General features: G+C 41.9%; 1 protein-coding gene across 1 annotated transcript; it reads right to left on the bottom strand.

The window, feature by feature from the left end:
- Nucleotides 1-382: 382 nt before the first annotated feature.
- On the bottom strand, nucleotides 383-9,156 carry LOC306784055 (uncharacterized protein). Its single transcript, XM_079277874.1, has 4 exons — nucleotides 9,101-9,156; nucleotides 8,415-8,551; nucleotides 7,065-7,149; nucleotides 383-3,100 (listed from the first exon to the last, which is right to left on the bottom strand). The coding sequence occupies exons 3-4, from the start codon at nucleotides 7,080-7,082 to the stop codon at nucleotides 1,952-1,954; spliced, it is 1,167 nt and encodes a 388-aa protein (XP_079134000.1). The 5' UTR covers nucleotides 7,083-7,149; nucleotides 8,415-8,551; nucleotides 9,101-9,156; the 3' UTR covers nucleotides 383-1,951.
- Nucleotides 9,157-15,225: the final 6,069 nt, after the last annotated feature.

Below are 15,225 nucleotides of genomic sequence, written 5' to 3'. Positions count from 1 at the left end.
TCCACCTCAAAATCATATTACCATTCCCTGAATTGAATAGGTTGTCTTCATTATCAGATACTTCTCCACTAAGAAATGTTGATCCAAGTTGAGTAAAATGAAAAGTGCCTCATCGTTAGCAAGTCTTGAATTTACAAGCCAACTTGTAAATTCCAATGAAAAAAATTCTTATGGTCAGACAATGTTTAAGTGTGTGTTTTAATTAAGCATTTAACTGTCAGTAACCTCTATCATGGTCCTATCAGACTTATCAAAAATGTTGGTGTGATGTATTAGTGGTCAGTCATTTACAAATTCAATTGAAACCTTTTATTTCAGACTTCACTCATTAAAACATTTATTTCAGCAAGTATTAATATATTCCATTTATTAGTGACTTACATTTGTTATCCTCCATGGTATCACAGACTAATACTACACATTGTAATATACACAATCTACAAAACAGTCATTAATATTGAACTGTTTTAATTGTTAGTTTCAGTAATTGACCACTTGCAAACTTGAAATGACAAGTATCGCTCTGATGGACAGCAGTCAAGCCGTGACTCCGTCTCACCACAGTCCACACTTTGTTACAGACAACGGTCTCCAACTGTGAAATGAACTGCAATCTTTGTTAAGACCACGACATTCATACAGAGCCCTGTGCACATTCGTTAGTGTTTTTTTTGTTTGTTTTTTAAATCACACATGCAGTGGGTTGGACATGAAACACTGCAGGATATATGATTTGAAGACCTTGCTGTCAACAGTTGAAACTGGAATGGACAATGATACTCAGCACAGTGAGGTCTGACACGTATGTATGTTTTTCAATGCTGTGAGTAAGTCAAGCAGACTTCAGTTCACTGATAAATTGTTCCGTCGGCTGTTGACAGCAGACAGCTAGGCAGATATATTTCTTTCTACACATGATTAAGGTAAAGCCGAGAAGCATGTTTTTTTTTAATTTTTTTTTTTATAAATTGGACAAACCAATCGGTCATACTTTATACTACCATCAGATGGAGCCAAAGTAAGACATATATAGCCTTTAATCTTAAGAGAATTATACAATAACTCAACTAATAATTATTCATACCTCAACTAATAATAATTCATACATATCCTTTACCAGATTGAAGTTTCATAACATGCTTATTATATTATTTTTCATCGAAAATAAAACTTTGAATTAAAGCAAAGTCCTATTTCTCCGGTTTGACTCAGATCACAGTGGACGGGTCTTTGTTCCTCTGTGATGCTGAGAGTTGTTTCACTGAGTCAATAGGATCTTGATGACTGACTTTGGAGCGTCAGCTTCTCTCTGTGACCGGACCTCCAGATTCCTACATATCAAAATGTTGGCCTTAATGGCCTTGATGTCTTCCCTAAAGTAATCACAGTTTCTTTGAGTGATCAATATTAGTCTCGCGTCCTGCTAACAAATGTTAACATGAGCTGTGTGCCGATTAGCAAGCTAGTGTTAAACTTAAACACAGAAAATGGTAAAAAAAATTTAAATAAAAAGCTTTTCACAAAGCTCAAACAAGATAACATGATTCAACTCACTTTGTAACAGTGTCTGTCACTCGGTCTTTGATAAAGTCATAATTTTTTTTTAGGTTTCTTAAAAAGCTCACTTTTTTTTTATTTCAAAGCTCTTTGGGATGAATTTCTTGTAGGAAAGGTGCCATACACATAAAGCTTGTTTGTCCAGCTCCTTTAGATCAGTCAGAAGAGGTTGAATTGTAGGTCTGGTGATATATTCTATATTACTTGAAGAAGAATCCCACGAAAAGACCAAAACCAACAATTAGTGTCCTAACAAGTTGTGTGTGTCCGTCTGTCCAAAGCCTGATATCTTATTCCTCTGCGCAATAAAGCTCCGGTTGTCTAAAAACTATTACGAACACAAAACAAAGCCCCACTGTTGCACTTGACACGTCCCCTAACTACCATGAACACACTAGTTTATTTTGTTGGTTTTTTGTTGGCTGTCGTTTGCTGGTTCTGTTGGTGAGCAACTCAGTTGTGCTTCTTTTTTACACACAATCGAACTCTTATCTACTCTCTCCTCTAAATAGTCGTCGTCTATTGCAATACAGCGGTGTTTCTTCAAGGACTGGGATCGAGTGAACAGTCTCTTGCACTGTGAACACCAGTATGGTTTCTCTCCGGTGTGCACGCGCAAGTGTCGGCTGTAACTATACGAGCTATTGAAAGACTTCCCGCATTGGTCACAGCTGTAAGGTTGCTCTCCAGTGTGAATACGGAGGTGACGCATGTAGTTACTGAGACGACCAAAACCTTTCCCACATTCTTTACACTTGTATGGCTTCTCTCCAGTGTGCGTGCGCACATGTTGTGTATACGTTTTTGAAACGGCGAAGCTTTTCTCGCACAGTTCACAGCGGAACGGTTTTTCTCCGGTGTGGATACGCAAATGTGATTTGTAGTTGCCTAACTGAGAGAAACTCCTCCCACACTGGTTACAGCAGTATGGTTTCTCTCCCGAGTGAACGCGCAGGTGCATCTTGTAACTACTACGGTCACTGAAACTCTTTTCACATTGGTCACACTCGTAGGGTTTCTCTCCAGTGTGGTTACGCAGGTGCAGGCTGAAATGCCCCGACTGCGTGAAACTCTTTCCACAGAAGTCACACTGGTACGGCTTCTCTCCGCTGTGGCTGAGCTGGTGTCGCTTGTATGAACTTAAAAAACTAAAACTTTTTGGACACTGGTCACAGCAGTACGGCTTTTCTTTAGTGTGGACACGCATGTGTATCTTGTAAATACTGAAGTAACTAAACGTCTTTTCACATTGGTCACACTGGTATGGTCCAGTGTGGTCGCGCAGGTGTTTTCTATATGAACTGTGGTCGCTGAAATGCCTCTCGCACTGTCCACAGCAGTATGTCGCTTCTTCAGTGTGCGTCTGCAAGTGTGTATTGTAGGCATTAAGTTGGCCGAAACTGCTACCACATTGTTCACAGTCGTACAGTGTCTCCGCAGTGTGAGTGAGTTCATGTCTCCTTAGACTGCAAACCCGACTGAAAGACTTCCCACACTTGTGACACTGATGGGGTCTGCTGCTGCCAGTGTCCGTCTGTTTCACCTGAGGGAAAAAAAGAGAAATAAAAGTCAGAGCGGAGGACTTGATAAAATACTACGTACTGTTGGAGTCGCATGAACGATGGATTGTAAATTGTCAGATAAATACCGTATTTCACCGATTGGCGAGAGAACCGTGCCTTTATTAAAAGACATGGTTCGTGTCCTAAATTAGACGGCAGAGGAGGCGAGGCAGGTGATCAGAGAAGGGAGATGAAGAAGTAAATGGGCTTCTTTTTTCTTTTAAATGCTTACACGTGTTTGCGATATAATTTTTTGATGAGTAGAAATCCATTTTGTAAATCAGTTAAACTTGTTTAGCTGCTCTTTCTTTTTCCGTCAGCTGACCCTCTTGTCGGATCTTACTCCTTTCTTACTGGCAACGCTCAGCATTGATGAATAGTGGTTGATGCTCCTCTCTGACAGGTTTGTTGTGGTCACTTTCCTTCTTGGTCTTTTTTGTGCTTTATGTTGGCTGGAAAACAATGACGTAATGCAATACCACCGCTCACTGCTGTGGTGCGTGTCTCAGAACATTTGTTAAGACCTCGTTTGAGTTGTTGTTGTTAAAAGAGAAAATCAGCAGCAGATGTGTAAGTAGGAAGTGACTCTGTTGTCATTTCCTACTTACTCTGTCTGCATTGTGCAAATCAGTGATAGATATCATAACTTTATACTACTTATACTGCAACACTCCTGCGTTTCCATTTTATCCAGATCGTCACAATGGAGGAAAAATGTTACAAGATGCCAGTGGTGTATAAAGTACTCAAAAGCCATACTTGAGTAAAAGTAAAGATACCTTACTGGAAAACTACTCCAGTAAAAGTAAAAAGTCACCTATTAGAATACTACTTGAGTAAAAGTCTTAAAGTATCTGATATTTATTGTACTTAAGTACAAAAGTACATAAGTACAAAAGTAATTTTCTGACATTAAATGTACATCATAACCTGAACATTAAATGAACATCATAACCTGTTCATTGAAAGTAAAAGTACAAGTAAATGCTGTTAATAAAAAAGCAAAGGGTCAGAATTGTGAGAATGATGAAGTTTATTCTTTTAAGTGCTGTGGCACCATGACCAAGGACATGGAGCTGTGTTGAACATAATTGGGTTGGCTGTGATCCATCCAGGAGCAACAATGTTCAACATAATATATTGTACATAAGTATACTTTTGCATCTACTATGAACTTATCATTATAATTCTCCGTAAAGCAATATGACTCTATGAAGGAGTTGTAACAGTGCGTTTATAAGTCTGCTCATTAGACTAGAGCAGCGGTTCCCAAACTTTTTAGGCCGCGCACCCCCTTCTACATCCCGACCGGGTTCGCGCACCCCCCCCCCCCCCCTTAATAAAAAAAAAAAAAGAAGACGCAACAGAGCCTTTTAAGCCTTCATAGCCGCATAAGAATCGGCCCAATGAGAGAACAGTTTGCTCGCGCGTGGCATTTGTTTACAAGATTTAGTCCGCTGTTAAATGTTGCAGGCGAACAAAGGAGCAACTGCAACAAAGCAAACAAACTGAAGGTGTGAAAACGCCCTGAAACACTGCAACAAAGTTTCAATAACTTTCAGTGACACAAGGCGTCACTTTTAAAGAGCAATACGGATGCGAGCACACACGCACAGGCTCAGAGGCAGATTATCACACTTAATTTACAATTAATGAGCGACTAATGTAGCCAGGATGTCTTCGGACAAAGCATCGATGCGGCGCGACACAGTGTTGTTGGACACCGGGATCATGTCCAACTTTTTTGCTTCTTTCTCCCCAATCATACATTCCACCATCTCTCTGGCAGCTGGCAAGCTCACGTCTTCGGCGATTGTGTGCGGTAGCCCCTTTCTCGCTATTCTGTAACCAGATATGAAGCCCGTAGTGCGTCATTTATAGACCCAACACATGAATGAGACTCCAGTTGTTTTTGGCTGTTTTGTAACTCCTCCAATTTCGATATAAACAATGTAAGGGGCTTTTGACTTGCACTGGCATGCTTGGTGTTCTGGTGGCGACGTAAATAAGAGCTTCAGACTGTTAGCCAGAACCTCACTGCACACCACGCACTGTGGCTTTGGGGAATCTGCGTTGCCAATCCAAGTGAAGCCCAGACACACATACTTTTCATCATATTTCCTCTTTTTTTTCCCAGTCTGATGCTCACTCTAGTTTCCTCTTTTTTCACCTTGACTCCGCGATGGGCCGATGTGCTCCCGATTTGTCTGCGCTATCCCTTCCTCCTTTTCGGTTTCCTCCGTCTCATCTTCCTCTGACTCTGGCTCGATTTCTTCTCCCGGTCTCTCCCCAACGCACCTCTCCGTTCCCCTCGCCTCCGATTCCTCTCTCTCTCTCTCTGTCCCTCTCCTCTTTTACGACTGATAGCTTCAGATGTCCCACCTGACAGTTTTTAAATTAAAATTACATTTTTTTTTTATATTTAATATTATTACACCATCAGACCGCCGTTACACTTTTCCTCTCGCGCACCCCCTAGAGGCAGCTCGCGCACCCCACTTTGGGAATCCCTGGACTAGAGGATGTGGAGGACAAATGCATAATATTATGTTCAGCAAAACATATCCACTTGATGCATCAGGTCAGTGTTTAGAGAAAGGACGCCTGCCTTGTAAACTCCTGTGGGCCTGATTTGAACACAAAGGTTTTGCTCAAGCTGAATCTGCAATTGGGCGACTGCTGCCATCATAACTCCATCTGATCATCCACAACATGACTCAAATATCAAAACATGATCAATACTAAAGCAGCACCAAAAGTAACAACCCAGTCATTACTTGAAACTGAAACATGTCCTGTTCATCTTCAAAAGAAGTTGGTTTTCAAAATTGCGAGAATTCCGTCGCGCTCTTCTTGGGCTGAAGACTCGTCCTGCGATGCTAAATAGTCTTTCACAGGCCGCTGAGGCAGGTAGAGGTGTGTTCAGCGTCACAGACAGCTTCCACACAGCTGCGAAGGATTTCACTAATGCTAACGCTAATGCTAATGCTAACGCTAATGCTGCGCTCTCTCGGCTCCCGTCAGTCCTATGGTGTCACAACTGTCAACACTTCCTCAGCTCACTAACTCGCTAGCGATCCACTGGTGTTGGTCTTCGTCACCACCGTAGTTTGTTGCGGGAGTAGCAGGTGCTTCCATTTCTGCTTCCATCATGAAATCAGTCATCGTAGAGTGGAATTATACTCAGGTAGTCGCCCGCTAGCTTATAGCATGTAGCATCCTGGGAATCAAAACGCCACGGCTTTGAGAGCACTTGTTTGCAATTGTGCATTAACGTGATGAACCAATGATTTAACTTGCTGCTAGGACCACTGATTCACCAAACCTGCTTGCTTGCAGTCTGTGTTCCACCACAGTCCCCGACGCTGCTCTCAGGATTCATTTTGTTTCTAAAGATAGATTTGATTTTGTAGTGAGTAACGAAGGTTTCAGGGGAAATGTATCGGAGTAAAAGTATCAGTTTTCTTTGCAAAATGTAGTGAAGTAAAAGTAAAAGTCAACAGAAATATAAGTAGTAAAGTAAAGTACAGACACCCAAAAAAACTACTTAAGTACAGTAACGAAGTATTTCTACTTCGTTACTATACACCACTGCAAGATGCAAACAGACCTGCAGTTCGCTGCTGACAGAGTGGCTGAAGACACCGCTAGACTAAGCTTTACTTAAGAAAGAGAAAAGAATAAGTTTGCTTGGGAAGCTTCCGACACCACTGAAATAGTAGGAAGTGTTTAGTTTTGTTAACAGTTTCTCAACAATGAAAGAATGGAAGAGTATACATATTGCATGTATCTGTTAAATAGAGAAACTGAGAGCAGCAGAGTATGACATGAATGTTGTTAAGCTGATTTAATTGGTGCAGCGGCATGATGGCAGACGTGGTAGCTGGGCTTTAGTCTGTGGTGATGACAAAATACTGGATCATGTTCATTTCTATTTGATCTCACCTCTTCTGAAGAACTCATTTCACCGGCTTATTGGTGAAAGTCAATGTCCTCCCAATGCTTTTCCTCCTGTCAGCACGTTCCAGTTCTGAAATCATGAAAAAAAAATAAAAAAAGGACTGGTCAGAGCAGGAACACCCACTAGAACGGCAATAATACTGCGGCTATATTGAGCCCAATCCGATCCTTCGTTTTACGTCAACTGTCGCATAAGTGTTTTTACTCGCAAAACTTTTATAAACGTCAACTATGGAGTGCAGCAGTGGTCTACTCTTTAAAACTCTCTGCTGTGAGTCTCACCTCCACTTCCCTGTGCTCCATGTATACGAGCACGGGGCGAAACACCACACGCCACTGACGACAGCAAAACGCAGTATGAGGCTGTTTATTTGTTATTCACCCAATTTATGTGCACTCATTTCCACTCCACTGCAAAAAAAAAAAAAAACGCAAACAAGGACACTTTTGAAAAGGGAGAGAGACGGTGACGAGGCCAAACAAACTACAGAAAGGATTATTTATTTTGTAAAAGAAAACAAAAAAATACTGAGGAACTGCTTGGATGCAACGTTTTTCTTAATGCAATGCAGACCTATTCAATGGTCATGCATGTACATTGGAGTGATTTTGATAGTTAATGTACTTGAAGTGTGAACTGAGCAGCTGTATTGGAGTATCGGATTGGTACTCTGTATCGGCAAGATGCTCTTTATTAAATGACTTGAATCGGAGGGTATAGTTTTTTCTGAGGCTCAAGCATCAAACCATGCACTTCATTGTCCCTGGTTGGAGTCCAGCCAGGAACCTTTTGTTGTAGATTGTTCCCCATCTCTCTCTACTCATGACCTTAACTTTCTCTACAATCAACTGTCCAACAGAGGCAATAAATGCCTATTAAAATAATGACTTCATACACGTATACATTATTCATGATGTGTGTTGAGGTGGCCTGCCGTAACTAGAAACCACTGCTAAATAAATCCCTGAGTTACTCGCATTAAATGTACCAATGTTGGGCAGAGCCGACAGCTCAACATTGTTTTCATTTATGCAGAAGCAGCATAAACAAATGACCAGATGTGCACTAAACACAATGAAATGACGGACAACAAGATGCAGCTCCAGACTCAATCAAGTAGTGGAAGACAATGTATTTGAGCTAAACTGATACAAATATACTGTCATTCCTCACATAACCCCGATTCCATTTGTCATACTAAGGACTGAATTGATTTGTTTTTTTCTGCATCACATTGTGTCTGAATGGGGCTCTCCCATTAAAATGCAAAGAGGCGAGAAAATGCAGCGTGATTTCCTACAGTGCCGCTGGAAGATGCCACAGTAGAGCCATACCTGCTTATTCAGATCTCGAATGCAATCCAAAGTGTTCTTGGTGATGGTTATATGGCTCGGTTATTAATCAATAATAACAATCAGGGGAAAGCGAGCCAACTGGAACCAGGAGGAGAACCATGTGTTGCAAGAGGAATCTGCGAAAAGAAAACAGATAACGCAAACATAAATACGATGTCAAAGTAGGGATGTTAGTGTGGGTTAATGTTGAGGCTGAGGCAGTTATGCATATCCTTATATCATGCGGGAAATTTACGTTACACCGGAAAGGAAAGACAACTACGGAAAATAAGGCAATTTTTGTGTAAATTGCATATGAATAGTATTTTCAGTTGACAACAGCACGTGCTAATGTAATCAAAACGTAAATAACTGCATTGAACGCATCGTAACGTTACATCATCCATTTAATCATGTGCCACAACGTCCAACTATGTCGATCACGTTAACACGAGATCGACAAAGAAAACTCAACGCTAACGGGCTATGTCCGAGGTTTATACCAACGAACAACCAGGCTCATGCATACGGGGCTAGTTTAGCACAGCAGCGGCCTAGCATTACGCACCCAAGATAACGCAAAATAATGTGCGCGGAGCAGGAAGCAAGTCGCTACAATGAATCCAGTGTGCGATCACTAATCATTGACAGACCCAAACGTACCAAGAAAACAGTGGAACATATACCTTTCGCTCTCCCACAGTCTCTTCTGCTGCTTGATGATGCCACGCAAATATCACCATCTTGGATACTCTTCTTCGTTGGTGTTTTACGGTAGCCGGCATTTGTTATGGTTCACTGCTGCCATCTTCTGGAACTTGTCTGTTACTGTGCCACTTTCATTCTCGATCATTTTCACTAACTTTATTCATTTAATTTACCTCCACACTCTGGAATGCTTGTCAATGTTCTTGATGTTGTTCCCATTTTCCTAATTTTAATGAACATCACTTCTCTTTCGTGTTTATTGATGGCCGGCAGAGCAGCTTAGAGCTGCATGACAGCCATTTAGCAGACTGATTAAAAGCGTGGAGAAGAAAGACACCAGCAGCGGTAAGATCACCAAGTCCGCACAGAAGGCGCAGAAGGTCAAATGAATGTTGTTTTTGGGCTCATCGTGGCCGTAGACCAGTGGCGGGCCGTGCATTTTATACCTGGGACTTCACTGCTGTCTTACTACCTAATAACCTAATAACCTCATGATGGCGCCACAGCTACGGTTATTTGTTTCTAGGGGTGTAACATCACGTATTCGTTTTAAACTGTTCGGTACAATTCTTACAAACCGAACAATAATACTGGTGCATTTGGAACATGCAGAAGCTTAAATTGTGTTCGGTGGAGACACCGGTCTGTCTGTCTGTTTAGTTTCCGGGTAAGCGTCTGACCCCGGAAGCAAAACAAAACTGAGGCGCGTTCTGCGCAACATTCTCCCCGCAACGTTTAGGCAGCTGTTCCCTACTGATTCAAACAGGGCGAAGCAATCACCACACAATCCCCATTTCTCCAGACCATAAGTCTGTATTGTGTCATCATAAGACTGTTGAGGGCCTCTTACACTCTCCGCACTGCAGGAGGAAGCATCGAGCATCCTGTGGTCCCCGGAAATGTCTTCTTGAATTCTGGCAAACTGAGACTAGACTGATGAGTGCTGAAAGCAGTCTGACCAAAGCCGAGCATGAGATGAAATTGCGACCTATATCTGATAAACCTGTTTTGTAATAGCATGGCGGTACCTCTGGGTCCACCTTCAGGACACAATTCACTTTTTGGTTTGGTTTATTTTTTTCCTCCATTTTTCATCCTTCAATGTTTTTTGTTTAATGATCATCACATCTTTACTGCCAGCATGGCCTATTAGTTGTATGTGTGGAGAAAGCATTGCTTTTTCTGTCTCACAAGGCAAGGCAAGTTTATTTGTATAGCACATTTCAACAACAAGGTAATTCAAAGTGCTTCACATGAAACCATTAAAAGCATGAAGGTAAAGGTAAAGGAGATTTAAAACATACATTGAAACAATAATTGATGTCTCCCTGAGACATTACGCTACATGCAATCAACCATACACTGCCGCAATTCTGCAATTACTCGCACACAAACCACGTCTGGAAAAGATCTCTGCCGATCTGCGCTTTATAGTGTACGCCTTGCACAAACTCGGTCCCGGAGGAAATGGCGATATATTGTGCAGTCCTTTTAAAACCATTAAAAGCATCAAAACATAAGGCAAAAGAAAAGGCGATTTAACAGCAATTAAGAACAGTGTAAGAAATAAAATGCAGTAGTAAAATGCAGAAATGCAGGAAATTGATTAATATATGAATTGAATGTGGTTCAATTAAAGGCAGCAGCAAACAGAAAAGTCTTCAATCTTGATTTAAATGAGCTGAGGGTCTCAGCAGACCTGCAGCTTTCTGGGACTTTGTTCCAGATATGTGGAGCAGAAAAACTGAACGCTGCTTCTCCATGTTTAGTTCTGACTCTGGGAACAGAAAGTAGACCGGTCCCAGACGACCTGAGGGGTCGGGATGGTTCATAAGGTAGCAGCAGATCAGAGATGTATTTTGGCCCTAAACCATTCAGTGCTTTGTAAACCAACAGCAGGATTTTAAAGTAAATTCTTTGTTGGACAGGAAGCCAGTGCAAAGACCTCAGAACTGGAGTGATGTGATCCACCCTCCTGGTCTTAGTGAGGACTCGAGCTGCAGCGTTCTGAATCAGCTGCAGCTTTCTGATGGACTTTTTACAGATACCTGTAAACACACCGTTACAGTAGTCCAGTCTGCTGAAGATAAATGCGTGGACAAGTTTTTCCAAATCCTGTTGAGACATAAGTCCTCTAATCCTTGATATATTCTTCAGGTGATAGGAGGCTGATTTTGTAATTGTCTTGATATGGCTGTTCAGGTTGAGGTCTGAATCCATAACTACACCTAGATTTCTGGCTTGGTTTGTGGGTTTTAACATCAGTGATTGAAGCTGAGCGGTGATTTTCAATTGTTTGTCATTGGTACCAAAAACAATTACTTCTGTTTTATCTTTGTTTAATTGAAGAAAATTCTCACAAACCCAACTTCATGCTGAATTACCAAATGAAATACTTAGTATTATTCCTGAAGTGTTTACAATCCATTTTATGTGTTCATCTTCTTACCTCCCTGACCGTTGATGGTTTCTCACAGCTGTTGAATATGTGGCAATGCTTTGATCTGTGTATGGACTGATTTAAAATCCTGTGTTCTACAAAGTAATCCTCATGACTCGGTGTAGCTGCTTGTTGACAGATGCAAAGCTGTTTTAAGCCACTATACATGTTATATTCGCTATTTAAGAAGCTTCACATGAACTCAACATGACTGAAGTTGAACCAAAAAAATCTCACAATACAAACGTGTGACTTTAGATGACTTGAGTGTTTTATGGAATGCAACACCAAACCAGTGAAGTTGAGAAATGAGTCGGAGCAGTTCACACAATCCTGCAGAAGAATGACCAGGAAACATCTGTAAATAAAGAAACGTCCTCATTAATTATCTCAGTGTTTCTGTGTTTACACAATAACACACATTACTTTATATATATATATATATACACACACACAGGTATATATTTATTTATTTCACTAATAAGGACCACGGCAATAACAGTATGAGTTTCGAGAGGTTTATTGCATAGTGGAATGATTGTTTGATTCAAGAAGCGGAAGGGGTCGAGGGATGAATAGATATAGGGTAGGGGTAGAGGGATGAGGGGATGTGGGGTAGGGATGAAGAGATGAAGGGATGTAGGGTAGGGATGAAGAAATTAAGGGATGTAAGGAAGAAGAAACGAGGCCGGTTTGTAGAAAGGAGGTTAGGCGATCGATGGGGGACCGCTGATGTCCGGCGGCAGGCGGGAACGGAGACTGTAGGGTGGGGGCCGTCTCTTCGGAAGCTCCTGCGGTGCAGAGTCCCTTGTTGTTCCTGTAATCCTGCAAGAGAGAGAGAGAGAGAGAGAGAGAGAGAGAGAGAGAGAGAAAACGGGGTTGGGGGAGGGATGTAAAGACAGAGTCGAAGAGTAAGTGAACGGGTTCGTTGTGCTTAAATACTTTGTGCAGAGGAAATGAGCTGTGTTCTGGGCGTGGCCCTGGTCCTGAACTAAGTTTATAAAACGACATATAAGTATATAAGCTCATACTCATCTTTTAGTCCAGCGTGAAAGGTAGCGGCTCAGGAGGTGGAGTGAGAGAGAGAAAAATAAAAATAACGGTAAGACAAATAATATTGTATTCATTGAATCAAAGATACAAAATGATTCATATGGTAAGTAAGACGGACAAATAATCTTTGAATGATTTTGAAAATGAATGAAATTAATTATGAACAAATAGACGTAGCATACAGTTTGTAGGTATGTTACAGAATATGACTTTGTTTTTATATTGTAAACTATTCTAGGTCACTTTCTCAACAAAACAGAAGCAAGAAACACAATGTCAGCCCGTCCCATCGTAGAGTCAATCCGAGTCGCTCTCTTCAGACGACCTCGGCCTCTTCGCAGCAGCCTCCTCCTCGTCGTCCCTCTCTTCCCTGCGTCGTTTTGTGGAGGAGTCCTCAAGGCCGACGACATCGATCTCCGGGTCCTCCTCCTCCTCAGGTAGCCCATACCTGTACCTGTCAATAATACACTCAAAAGCAGCATTAAAAGCGTCACCATCATATGGGTCAGCGTTAGGGAAATCAGGGTCAGCGTGAATAAAAGATAGTAAATGATTAATATATTTTGACGCTCATACAAACCTTTTTTGTCCACGGTGAACAGCAGCAGCTCAGGTGGTGGAGTATTGTAAAAGTTAAGTGTGAGACAGAATGGTTAATAAAACAATATTTCAATTGTAAAATAAACATACTAAAGGCATAAACAGATTAACATTATAATACATTGAGCTATTTCTAACTTTGCCTTTTCATTATAGATTCTAAATCAGAAGCTCTGACTCACCTTTTTTGTCCACGGTGATGGAGTAAGAGAGGGAACAATAAATCATTGTAAGTCAGACGGACAAATAATGTTTGAATGACCAAATAAGAAATGAATTATGAACAAATAGACGTAGCATACACTTTGTAGGTATGTTACAAAATATTACTTTGTTTTTATATTGTACACTATTCTAGGTCACTTTCTCAACAAAACAGAAGCTCCTACTTACTTTTTCCGGCCAAAGGGAAAACAAACATGGTTAGTAACAGAAATGATCTTTGAATTATTGAATAAAGAATTGAATATACTTTAAATGTTACTATACCTTTTTGGGCAATATTATTAAGGCAATTTCAACCCGCAGACTTTAACCAAACAGTCTTTGGGGAGTTTCCCTGGTCCATCCAGCATGCATATACGAGTAGATACTATAGAAAAGCCCCAGTGCAAGACACTACATGGGGTGTCATCAGCCCTGCCAGAGGCAAAGGCCAGCCCTCAAGAATAAAGAAAGGTTGAGCTGTGAAAAAATGAAGAGATACTACAGAAAAGCCCCAGTGCAAGACGCTACATGGGTTTTCTCCAACCTTGAAGACGCAAAGGCCAGCACTCAGGATGAAATAAAGGTTGATCGATCCAGGGTGCAGATATGAGGCCCTCAGGGTTAAAGTGGGTCAATCCAACGGCCCCAGTGCAAGGCGCTACATGGGGTGTCATCAGCCCTGCCAGAGGCAAAGGCTACCATGAGAACCACTGGTCCTGCTTCGATGTGGACTCAGTGGTTGCTCCGATGACGTTTCTGGGAGGATTGTCAGCCCGTCCCATCGTAGAGTCAATCCGAGTCGCTGTCTTCGGACCACCTCTGTCTCTTCATAGCAGCCTCCTCCTCGTCGTTGCTCTCTTCCCTGCATCGTTTTGTGGAGGAGCCGAGGCCAGAAGTTGAGGGAACTGCTACATCCGTGAGCTCTTCTGAATAATCTTCCAAGGAGAGTGGCCCCACGTCTTCAACATCCAGTACAGGGAGCTCAACTGCAAACTCAAAGTCCTCGTCCTCAAGTCCGACGACATCAATCTCAGGGTCCTCCTCCTCTTCAGGTAGCCCATACCTGTACCTGTCAATAATACGCTCAAAAGCAGCATCAAAAGCATTATAATCAAAAGGTTCAGCGCCACGAAAAGCAGGGTCAGCGTTAGGGAAAGCAGGGTCAGGGTCAGCGTGAGGGAATGCAGGGTCAGGGTAAGGGTCAGCGTAGGGAACAGGGTAGTAAACAGGAAGAGGAACATAGCCTTGTTGTTGTCCCTCCATCACAAAGTGTGGTGGTGGGAACTGCAGCTCACCCTCAGCCTCCTGAAGCCCGTCCACATGATCCGCACCAACGCCAACCTCTTCCTCCTCGTCCTCGTAATCAGGAAGGACCGGGTCGTCGGGCACAAGGGCGGCAGCAGGGCGGACTGAGGTAGGAAGACAAACATTTATTTAAAAAAAGTCACATCCACGAGCCACCAACTAACACAAAGCCACCGCTAGTCTGCTTCAAAAGGCAACTTTTTCAGTATTTATCAGGAGCAAATTATAAAAATGCTATTTCCATGTGAGACCATAGCCACGGTCCAAACTTATTCTCTAGGGAAAGGCCAGTGTGCACATTATCACCAGCCGAGCACTTTTAAAAAACGCTCTTACATTTGGAACTGGATTCAGAAAACGTCATTCACATACACTAATACAATCAGACAACATTTGCCCAAACTATTTTCCACTCCTTCATAGTGTATATGCAACCTTGTACTGTAAGATATGTGTCGGTAAAAGCTGTTGTCCTCCATTGTACCATGCTGTACACAC

This window comes from Melanostigma gelatinosum, assembly GCF_949748355.1.
Source record: "Melanostigma gelatinosum genome assembly, chromosome: 11".
Lineage (NCBI taxonomy): Eukaryota > Metazoa > Chordata > Actinopteri > Perciformes > Zoarcidae > Melanostigma > Melanostigma gelatinosum.
The sequence above is the reverse complement of the archived record's forward strand: the minus strand, read 5'-3'. Positions and strand labels throughout refer to the sequence as shown.